We start from the raw sequence: 12,196 nt of genomic DNA, 5'->3' as shown, positions 1-12,196 counted from the left end.
AGGGTATTTTAAGAGACATGTGTCAAAAATTTTTCTAAGCCCTCATCGAACATGCTTACAATGTTGTGTCCACTTGATCCAGACTTGGGAAGTGTCATCCAACGCTACCCTATTCAACATGGGTGCATCACTTGTGGTTTGGCGCTCAAGTAGCTTGCCTTTTGTTGGATATTCATAAGATTGTGACCCATCATGGGATAGGTCCACAAGATTGGCTTCAATGCTTACAAGACTGTCTCATGAATGGTGTGAACACAGTCTTGTGAGCATTGAAGCCGATCTCTAGGCCCACTTAATAGAAGAATTCGGATCTGTTGACCATAACATATTGCTGGCTACACTCTCCAACCACATGTTGAGAATATCAGTGACCACAACACAATCAATGTTTCATATATGGCTAAGTGATTGTAATCAGTAAGGGTGTCTATTGATCAATTTTTGGACTGGATCTCATCTAGTCCAAAGTCAATTTACACAGATTAGACGGACCAACAAAACATATTGAATTGGACCAATCCGATTTAAAATATTTATTAGATTGGATTGAACCTGATTGGTCCGTAATAAATTTTTACTACATTGGATTGAATTAAACCTGGTCCCAGGAATATAAGTGTCAATGGACCGGATTTGAATTGACACCAATATAAATTAAAACGAATTTGAAGACATTGAATTGGATCGATCCATTATTCATTGGACCTGGTCCATTTTGTAATATACTCACGTTAGACTGAATCGGATTGGACGAAATCCAATCGAATTGACTCGGCAATGTATTGTGGTCAGCAAATCCAATCCAATACCAGATGACCTCAATCACTCCCGTCACTTTGCGATTTTTTTAGGGACACATTTAAGAATGTTTTTTGATGAATATAAGACATTTACGAAATGGAAAAACCTATGCTGCCGTAAAGACGTGATAAAGGTCAGTCCGGGTGAGCTGGAGACAAAAGTGTACGGGCTTTGCTATCTATTTGGTGGGTCCGTATCGTCTGATGTAGGACATTTGGTATGTTGGCGCGTGCCATATTTACGTGTCCTCTGTTCTTGCCGTCAGATGTTATCGAACGGTCGGATACTAAGATGTGCGTTGAGCACCTTGTGCAAGATAGAAATCGGATAAGAGGCGCGGTAATGGCATAAAGAAACAGAGCATCCCTCAGCTTGCGGTTGCGGCCTCCGTGAACACGTTCTCTAACAGGGGTCAGAGCTTCTTTGCCATCCGAGAGCGCCGAGTACTTGTAGAGTAAGCTCTCATCATAAACCCTTTCGATTGTTTTCTTCTTTTCCATCTTTATATTTATCTCCGTTGTGTAGAACCCGCTAAAATCCTCTGATTCTGCCTCACTGTACAGTCGTTACTCTAGAAGCCTTCTTTTTTAATTTCTTCAATCTTTGTTTTTTTATTTTTCACGAAGTCTGTAACGAACACTTCTGGGTTTTCCTTTACGTGTATTTGGGTTTAAGTTTTATGGGTAGCAATTGAACAAAAAGATGGACTTGACGGTACCTGCACAACAGCATTATGGAGGGTTTTCGTCTTCAAACTGTGTTCAGAAGGAGAACCCAAAGATAATTGGTTTTGGGTGTAGAGTTACGGTTAGTGTTCATTATGACTTCAGTTTAAGCAGAAGTGGTTCTCTGGTGAAGGGTTTTCCAGGGTACAAGACTTGTTGTTGTGCTTTACCGGCCGATAATGAGGTGAGAAAACCTGATAGGCATCGAAAAAAAAACAGGAATCGGGTTCTAGCGGTTTCAAAGGTGGAATCTATTAGTTCTAATGGTAGACTACCGAGCCTAACCAGAACCCCTAATGGACATCTGGGCAACGGGCACACGTCTATGGTGCCACTTCATTCTTCCTGCAGTTCTGAGGATTTTGAGAGCAACAATCAACTTCGTCGCTTTGTTAGAAATGGAGAACTGGAGGAAGGGTTCAAGTTTCTGGAGAACATGGTCTATCATGGTGATATTCCAGATATAATCCCGTGTACCAGTCTAATTCGTGGGTTCTGTCGTGCTGGTAAGACTAAGAAGGCAACTCGGGTTCTGGAGATTCTGGAAGAGTCTGGTGCTGTTCCGGATGTTATAACCTACAATGTCTTGATTAGTGGGTACTGCAAGTCAGGGGAGATTGAGAATGCTCTACAACTCTTGGATAGAATGAGTGTCGCTCCAGATGTTGTTACATATAACACAATCCTGCGTAGTTTATGTGATAGCGGAAAACTGAAACAAGCAATGGAAGTTCTCGATCTCCAGTTGCAGAAAGAGTGCTATCCTGATGTTATCACCTATACCATTCTGATAGAAGCAACTTGTAAGGAGTTTGGAGTTGGGCAGGCAATGAAGCTGTTGGATGAAATGAGGAGTAAGGGATGTAAGCCCGATGTGGTTACTTATAATGTTCTCATCAATGGAATTTGCAAGGAAGGAAGATTGGATGAAGCAATGAAGTTCCTGAATAATATGCCATCATATGGTTGCCAGCCTAATGTGATTACACACAATATCATCCTGCGTAGCATGTGTAGCACAGGAAGGTGGATGGATGCTGAAAAACTCTTAGCTGACATGATTCGCAAAGGTTGTTCTCCTAGTGTTGTTACCTTCAATATCCTTATCAACTTCTTGTGTAGGAAGGGTTTATTGGGCCGAGCAATTGATATCTTGGAAAAGATGCCAAAACATGGCTGCATTCCCAATTCCCTAAGTTACAACCCGTTGCTTCATGGGTTCTGCAAAGAAAAGAAAATGGATCGGGCAATCGAGTACTTGGAAATAATGGTATCTCGGGGGTGTTATCCGGATATTGTAACCTACAATACACTGCTTACAGCTTTGTGCAAAGATGGGAAGGTTGACATTGCAGTTGAGCTACTTCACCAGCTAGGTAGTAAAGGTTGTTCTCCAGTGTTGATTACATACAATACAGTTATTGATGGGCTCTCAAAGATGGGAAGTACAGATCATGCTGTGAAGCTACTAGGTGAGATGCTGGCAAAGGGTCTTCGTCCTGATATAATCACCTACTCATCACTAGTGGGTGGTCTTAGTAGAGAAGGCAAGGTTGATGAGGCAATTAAGTTTTTTCATGAACTTGAGAGATTAGGGATCAGACCCAATGCCATTACTTACAATTCTGTCATCTTAGGCCTTTGTAAGTCTCGCCAAACTGACCGTGCTATAGACTTTCTGGCTTACATGGTGTCTAAGGGGTGTAAACCCACTGAAGCAACATACACCATCCTCATTGAAGGTATAGCTTATGAAGGTTTGGCAAAGGAGGCTTTGGAATTATTGAATGAGTTGTGTGCTAGAGGAGTTGTGAAGAAAAGCTCAGCACAACATGTAGCAGTCAAAATGTAGGGTTGAAGATGAGCTATTTTGAGTTCTATGATTTTTCATTTCCCTTAAGTCCTAGCTTGTGATTTGTTCAACTTTCCACCACAGTGACATGAAAAGCATCTGAAACATTGAATTTTTTTTGGCAACGAGCTTCTTTTTGCTTGTCATAACAACCGTAAATGAAATTCAAGTTTGATAGATATTTTATGTAAACACTGCCTTTAACTTACTAGTTGTACTTTACAGCTCAAAGAATGTTCAAGAAATTCATCTTTTCCTTTACAGAACACATGTAATGATTCAAGTATTCTTTGCTTTTTATTTTATCTAATGATGTGATGGTAATGCTTTTTTCTATGACAGTATGGTTGTGTGTTTGCATGGTTATTGTTGTCAAAACAGTGATTGCTTCTCAGAGAGTATGTTACCTTATAGAAGATAATAATATCCTTCCCCTTCCTTTTTTTTTTACCATGGCAGTGAGTTCCTAATCAGTCTCCTTTTGGCTATTTTAGTCCATGTAACTTTGACATAGAGGGAGATGTGCTTTTTCACACATGACGAACTATAACAATCCAATATTGTAAGAAAGTAAAAGACATTAAACCAATATGTCTTGACAGTGGTAGGAGTAAACAGGGATGTTGTATAATCATTGAAATACCAAGTTTATCCAGCAACATAAACAAGGTAGTGGTGTGCAACTCATATGATGTTGTGGTGTATGTACTGTGATATTAACACTGTTTTCTCTTATGTTATGTTCCAAACTTAACCTTCCCACATGTGGCGTATATACTCTGATCTGAAAACTGTTTCTCTTATGCCAAAATTCAAACTTAACCTTCCCATATAACATTCTTTAATTTTAAAATTAAACTAGTTGTTTGTATAGTGTGGCAGGAGTCAATTGAGCAAGGGTGTTGCAGAGTGGTTAAAAGAGTAAATCCATCCAGTAGTAGAAAGTAGGTACTGTACTACTGTACAAGTGATTTGCATACACTGGTATGAGAACTGCTTGGGTTATGCCAGGTTGTAAACTTAATTGTGTATCTTAATCCTTGTTAACTCAAAACTGAATAAACAGAGACTCTCTCTCTCTCTCTCCATATTTTTCTAGTTTGTCATTCTATTGATTGGGTCCTTCTCCACTCCATCATCTGCTCTGTGTGGATAATGTTTAGAAATTCTACACCTGGTGTGTTGCTCAAACTGTTTACATAGAGGAGATTCTCAACAAGATATCAAAGATGAACTTGATCAGAAGCCTATCTACTCTATGTTTCTCAGTATAGTAATCCTATAAATGGATATGGGCAAGCCTAATTATGGCAGGCAAGATTGGAAGGGCAAACTGGGCTGTGATCCCACTAGCAATTTTTTGGGTGATTTGGTCTGAAACGAGTTCTTGAATTTTTTATCAGAAAAATAGTTCAGAAGAAACAGTCGTTGACTTTGCCTTGTGGTCTGATTAGGGACTGGCTATCGGCAAAATGTTTAATTAGCAGAGAGCACTGGCATACTTCATTGTCTATAGATTTTTTTGGTCATACTTGATGCCCTGTTGATGATTGTACAGAATCTCTTTGTACATTGGCGTTTATGGTGTTTTATGCTTAAGCAGCCACAGGAAAACCCTCCCAGCACTTATCATGGAGACGGTTGTAACCTTAAGCTTCAACCTCCAAGGTGCCCTTTTTTAAATGGCTATCCTTAACTAACAAGAAGTTAACAGAGGGCATGGGTTTAGGTAGTGAGGAAAGAGTTGAGAACTCGTAATTTAACAGAGGATATGGCCCTCGACAAAGTGCAATACTGTAATTGGATTTATTAACTTCATATAGCTTTAGTTAAGGGTCTGAGGTGTTGAGCTTTTTATTGGAGCATTCTCTTAATTACACTTCACACTTGTAGGTCATTGAATTTAAATTTGGTTATAACATGTGGTTGTGAAAGTTTGATGGTCTCAAATCTGTTAATGCTTACGATGAACGAATGAAGAGGAGGTCAAATGTGCTAATGGGTGGTAGATTTGGAGCAAACTAGCATGGTTTTTAATGTTCATAAACTTCAAATACAGACCGACTGCCGGTGAATTTGTTCCTTCTATTTACTATTAAGATATCTATTTGTGTTCTTTTTTACATGTTTATGAGCATCCCTTCCATTTCATCTCCAATTCTGCTTTAGGTATGTATTTGGTTACATTACTATAATTGCTCATGGGAGGTTGAATTCATATATCTTATGGGGATTTAACTAGTTTTTATGTCAGTTGATATGCTTGTGGAAAGAGGACATGGATTTTAGCAATTAACACTTTATAATGGCCTGCCAAAATGCACTAATAGATCTCTAAGGGGTTTGCATTGGGCGAGTCTGGAGAAAGGACAGCAGGAACCAGATTGAAATTCGCATTAAGTTGGATTGCTCAATCGTAACTCAGAAAAGAACGAGTCCGGATCTGCTGACCGGGATACGTTGCTGGCCATGCTTATGTAAATCGGAAATATCGGTGATGTAAAGTACGACCAATGTTCCCGATGGGTAGCAGGATGTGCGTGGCCAGCAATGTATCATGGTCAGTAGATTCGAACTCGAAAATAACAGGCAAAATCGGTCTTATTAGGAAAGGTGGATCAAGCTGCTCAGAAATATCCAGCCAACCAAGCATCTTTCTGGGTTGGTTTAATGGAAAATAAGAGAGCAACAGAAAGTTAAAAGGAAGGTTCTAAGGTTCTTAAATCTTAACATCTATAAAAAAATGAAAGGTTCTTAATAAAATTTGTGAAATTCCTCAAAACTTCCCCTCAACCTTATGTTTCCCTTATTTTATTTCAAACCGAACATGGCTTAGTAAACGTCATCTCTGCAAGTATTCCTACCAACCACATGCTGATGCAGGTTAAAAGTGAAATAGATGGTGCTACCAATCGTATAAAATTAAAAGATGCTTCTCTAGACTTCCAAACGCTACCAACAAACACAGACGTCCCTTTCCCTCTCTAGACAGTGATTGCCATTCTTAATTTCTTGGGCGAGTATTCGAGTTGAATTTCCTTCAAGACCTGTAACAGAGTTGGTCATAAAGCCACAGTAGTACAGGAGTCCAGCGCAACGCAAAACGTGCTCTCTACTCTGCAATGGCAACAGATATCTGGTCGGTACATAGGGTCTCTTTGTCATTGTATAATGACTAAAGAAATACTCAAAACACGTAGGCACGTAGCTGTAGCAAAATTTTCTAGAAAATTACTGTTCTTTGTAATGAGTGAAGAGGTACAAAGTGAGGACGTATTGCTAGTTCATACGCCAATTGTGGGGGACCATACTTATCGGTGGTCCTGTTTGAGGAGATTTCCCAATTGAAAGATCAGTGAAAATGAAGGGTCGTAGCAATTGATCCATAGGGTGGAGTTAACATTTTATAATCTTGGATTCTTAGTTTCTGTGCTCAGAAGGTTAGGTGCCTCTTGCTTGGATGAGCCCCGGCCTCTCCCGTCTTATCCCCGTTAATCCATATCTCTTTCTCTGTGACCCTTCATCCATGTCCTGTATTTGTGGTTAAAAACAATTGTTTGGCCTATAATATTTTAACAGTAATTCTATAAAAAAATGAGATACATGAGATTATTTTTTCTTTTCAAATGGCATGCCTGTATGAATCTTGTGCAGTTCATGATCGATGTTACTGTTATTATCCCAACTTAGGATGTATCTGGTACCATTTTTGTATCGAAAACCTTTTGGGTTGATCGATACAAATTTGTAGGGCTGCAAGTTGGGTCAGGTTAGGTTGGGTTGAGGACAATCTTAGCCTAACTCTAAGTTCTAAACCCCCAATCCTAACCCTAACCCAACTCGACCTATCCAACCCTAACCCTAACCCTAACTAAATTCCTTCTACCCTAATCCAACCCAAAACCAATTTCAGATTATGCTATGCTCGGGTTAGGCCCAACCCAACCTTCTTCCCATCCTTTATAATCTCGCAGAATTTCTTAATCTCATATCCTAACTCAGCTTTCACTATATATATTAATCCTAAGTTTTATTAGTATTTGTTTGTTGACGTTTCTATTGGTTCTTTAAATACAAAATTCAGAAAAAAAAAGTGTTTGAAATGAGTATAATTTATTATGAGTTATGACTTATAATAGATCTTTTATGGACACCAAGCTATGGGTGGCAAACAATTGAGAGGACATAAAGAGTAAAATATTCAAAAAACATAAAATATGTTACTAAGGTTTTAGTATTTCCAATTAGGGTTAAGTGATATATCATATATATAATATATTTATATATGATATGTAATATAGAGTCGGATTCGAATTGCTCGAGGGATCAACCCGAAGTAAAGTCGGGTTCATAAACTTCAACCTTAACCCAAGCATCAACCCTTTGGGCCAACCCAGCCCGAGTTGCAACCCTACAAATTTGCATGCAATTGTTATTTGAGACTGTTTATAGTTGAAACAGGCATGGCTCATGTGTGAGAGACTGTTTGTAGAAATGTCAAATTGGTGCTTCTTGTCCTGGTGGTAAAGTTTATTCATTTTAGCTGAAGTGACTCGTGTGATGTGGTAATTTATATCTCTCACCAATTTCTATTGATTAATCCAAAATGCTTCAGGTAGAAATAGTAATTATACCAAACACAACCTTAATGGTGGATAAAAAATTCAATATCCCTTCTCTGGGTTGTCCTGATTCATATGATGGTGCCCTTGTCTCAAGGGTTGCTTTGTTAATTTGTCTACAAGGTGCTTAAGACGGTGAGCAACTTTGGTGATGTTTGGCATTGATGATGATTTCCTCACACTTGATTTTGTGAAAGTCAGTGGCTACTGAAATCAGTGATTTTTCAAAATCACTTTTTTTTCTTCATTATTTGGTATCATTTCCTCCATGTCAGCTAATTTTTTAGAAATCACTTTTAAAATTGTTTGGTATTGATTTTTAAGAGTGATTGTTTTTCAATGAAGCACTAGAACACCTTCTCGCCCCTTTCACATAGGATGCCACCTCACCCAATAAAAATCGGAATCACTAAATGTGGTGATCCCTCACCCAAGCTGATTTCAGGGATTTCTTTTTTGCCGGTTTCTCAGAAAACGACATAATCAACCAACCAAACAAAAAAAAAAAAAATCACTGACTTTTCAAATTCAGATGCGAAACTGAGAAATCAGCATCGATGCCAGACATCACCTTCATTACCCCGAATTGCAGTGCCCTTGCCTCAAACTACTGCAAAGACATTTCTAATTAGTGACAATGACATGGGTGGTAGAAAGCAAATCTTGGGCAATGAAAGATAATCATGGCAATGTCTTAAAGAACGGCCATACAATATTTTGACAATGTAGGTGAGACCAATAAAATGAAAATTTAATGAGACAAAAATACCCATCAAATAGGTGCCAAAAAGGGAATAGATATAAAGATAAATAAAAATGAAATTAGGAAATTTAACTAAACATAAGAAAACACAATAAATACACTTACCTGAACCTAGGTAAGTGCTATTTGAAAAATACTCCAGAAAAATCATTACCTGGAAACAACGGGGTTAAGATACTTGGGAATTTTACTTTTGGCCTTTACTCTTGGAGTTCCGAGATGTTGATGTTTTTCTTGTTATTTATGTAGGGTTTACAAAAAATTCATTTTCTCTGTGTACCTCATTTTCCTCATCTCTAAAATGGGTAATTTACTTTCTAGAATAGGAAGAAATTGCCATTAATTGTATGCAATAAAATTAGCCCTTTTTAATAATAACTTTTATAATTAAAACTGTTATTCTCTTATTTACCTGCGACAGGTGCATTTATAATTTACCCAATTAAGTGACTTCCGGAAAAAGATCAAACGGTACCTCACTGTTGGACATTTCACGTGGAGTCTCTTCATAATATTCTTAGGTAAATAAGAATTAGGACGGGAGATGTTTCCGATGCATAGTAGAATGTGCCGGTGAAGCGCCCTGTGTGACGAGAAGATCCGATCTCTTTACTCAAGCGGCTTCCTCAAAAACTAATGGCCCTCACTATCTCACATATGTAGGGTTTGACATTTCATATGGAATCTCTTCGTCTTCGACAATAACCTGGGCCCGGGGTTAACATATGGTCGCAGTGGCAGAAAAGTTGAATTCCAAAAGCAAATAATATTTCTCAAGGATTTGACAAGATAGCTATATTCCCAACCTTAGACTGGGTCAGTTGTCAGTTGGTATATTAGCCGGGACGTTTCAGCAGGGACGGGATTCGATTCCCGCTGGCCGCTGCCACAACTTTAGGGAGAGGGTGGTGGTGCGCCAGGTGTGTAGGATTCAAGGGGCGTATCACCAAATACCCAAAAACCACTAAAAGATGAACAGGAAAGGCTCACAGGGCTTCTTCGGATGTGAGCACTCCCGTCTGATTGTCCCTAGGAAAACACCCTTTTACTATCCCAATCATTACCATATCTTAATAACGTCTATTCAACCACCCTTATTCACCACCCACCCCCAAAGCAATAACCAGCTAACACCACCCACTCCCGTCTGAGAGCACAAATGCTAATTCGCTTGGCGCTTCTTATCTTCGTAACTAAACTGTTTTTTTTTTTTTCTTTTTCTTTTTCTTATCTCCTGTTATCCCCCCCAAAAAAGAAACTTTTTTACCTTATCTTCATAACTAAACTCACTGCACATAAAATAAAGCAAAACTAACGATGTTATTGCTAATTGAAAATAAAAAGAAAGGCGACCCACCACAGAGCTACGGAATATTTTCTTCTTCTCCCGACGAAGACGACCTCTTCTCCCGAAAACTAAAACCATGGACAGATCTTCATCCTCTGAAGACATCGATAATGAGGTTGGATTGGTTTCATGCTGGGGTCGATTCAAGCTTAAGCTCTCATGGCCGAAAGGATTTGATAGCGGTAGGCAAAGAAATGGGGATTGCAACTTCAGAGCGGTCTTCGGAATCAGGCAGTCGAAAAGAGGTGGTGGTTTCAGGTATGATCCCCTGAGCTACGCTCAGAACTTCGATGAAGGTTGTTGGGATGAAGATAATGGGGATTCGTACCACCGTGGGTTTTCCTCTAGGTTTGCTGCCCCTGCCTCAAAAACGCTTGCAGATTAGTGAAAAGCTGTTCGTACTTGGTTTCAGAGGGTTCGTCGTTGATGAACCCACTTGAGCTGTTGAGCATTAGATGAGTGGGATTAGCTTATAAAGAGAATGTATACTACTTGTCAAATAGATAAGCTTCTTTCATACTTTTCATATTAGTGAATATAGATAATCAGCAAAGGGACTAATGAATATGTTGGTCGAGAGAGGAGGAGTTTACCAGCTCTCTGCTCTACTTTTACATATAACAGCAAATCTATGTACTGGTACATTAATGTATTCAATGGACATTTCAGATCTCATAAATATCTGTCTTTGTTTAATAAATTTATCTTCTCTTATTCCAGAAGTACTTCACGTGTTAACAGGTAAGCGGTTCTAACGTCAGCCTGAAATAAAAAATAAAAAAATCCAAATTTAATATATAGAATGCTGGGTATGTGTTCATCGGTATAGGGCTTGGAAGGACGTTCGCGTTGCGTCCTCCATTGAAGGAGCTCATTTTTTTTTTCCGATATGAGCAACGAATTGCCAGAGAATAAACAATTATAAGCGATACAGAAAGAATGGAAATTGTATTATTTCTACAGTTTTCAGTTTCTCTCCTAGATGATGCTGTGGTCCAGAGACATTTTTCGGTATATATGCACTGTTACACAGCCTGGAGGAACCGGCATAGCATATTTTTATGTGGTTTTCCTCCTGCAGAAACAAATCCAGAAGTAGCCGCCTCCGTCGCTTCCGGAGATGGGGCCGCGCCACGGCTATCATATCCAGAATTGTAGCCACTTCTGTAAACAAGGCCGGGACCTCCAGCACTGGCAGCTCCCAAAATCACCTGGAGCTGCTGAAACCTCCATCACCTCCTGAACTGTGAATCGCCATGAAACCACTCCCTTGTTCCGCAAGTCGGATCCGATCGTCGTGCTTCTGCACCGAATTTCAGATACGATTATCCTAGATGATTTATAATATTTGTGTAGTGGCTTTACGGGCCTTACGGCGAAACGTTCTTTGACTTTGAATGCACAGCTCTGAGGCTGGTACTAGTAGAGCCCGGATCAGCGACCGAAAGGTCCTAAACTTCAGGACTACCTAAACCTGGAACTCTGGAAGCTGGAAAAACTCTGGCCTTCAACAGACGAACCGGAACAGCCAAAGATTTATTGCTAAACCTGGTGCCGTAGAGGGTAATTAGATAAGAGAGTATAATTAGTTAGGTGTCAATACAAGTTCTAGTATCATTGGTTGTAATGTATGTACTCATATAAACTACAAAAATATATTTATACATTATGTAGGAGCCGATAGGCAATTTTAATTTGATGAAAAGCGTATCCAAGTGCATTCATACGACCATGCGGTAGGTGTGTCAATTGGATTGGAGTCCAATCCCATAATTTACCAGATCCAATCCAATATGATGACTACTTCGGATCATTTTGAACTGCTCCAATTTTAATGTCTTGACCGTCTAATCTGTTAATAGTGGTTTTAATTTAGATTGATTCCAACCTAAATCCAGTCCACTGGTACCTAAATTCTTATTTTCTATTAATGGAACAAATGGATCAAGTTTTGGACTTTAACTTCACAGGAAGATTAAAATTCAAGGGTGTTTGATTGATAAATTACTTGAAAAATACACTTATACATATACTTTGAAAATAGTTTTAAATTTCCATCAAATACACTTATACACATGTATGCAG

General features: G+C 39.0%; 1 protein-coding gene and 1 long non-coding RNA gene across 2 annotated transcripts; both read left to right on the top strand.

Annotated features, from left to right (window-relative positions):
- Positions 1-933: 933 nt before the first annotated feature.
- Positions 934-4,507, top strand: LOC148850766 (uncharacterized). Its single transcript, XR_016099230.1, has 2 exons — positions 934-1,255; positions 4,253-4,507. It is a non-coding gene; the product is annotated as an uncharacterized LOC148850766 (long non-coding RNA).
- LOC148850767 (Pentatricopeptide repeat (PPR-like) superfamily protein) lies at positions 1,249-3,648 on the top strand. The gene has a single exon (XM_088944627.1). The coding sequence runs from the start codon at positions 1,504-1,506 to the stop codon at positions 3,376-3,378; it is 1,875 nt and encodes a 624-aa protein (XP_088800753.1). The 5' UTR covers positions 1,249-1,503; the 3' UTR covers positions 3,379-3,648.
- Positions 4,508-12,196: the final 7,689 nt, after the last annotated feature.

This window comes from Nelumbo lutea, chromosome 5 (genome assembly GCF_056320005.1).
Source record: "Nelumbo lutea isolate HS-2025 chromosome 5, American lotus-T2T, whole genome shotgun sequence".
NCBI lineage: Eukaryota > Viridiplantae > Streptophyta > Magnoliopsida > Proteales > Nelumbonaceae > Nelumbo > Nelumbo lutea.
Note: the sequence above shows the minus strand (reverse complement) of the source record. Positions and strands in the feature narration are given on the sequence as shown.

Bases quoted from the DNA above. Each gene is read 5' to 3' on its own strand.
- LOC148850767 (XM_088944627.1), top strand. From the start codon at position 1,504: ATGGACTTGACGGTACCTGCACAACAGCATTATGGAGGGTTTTCGTCT.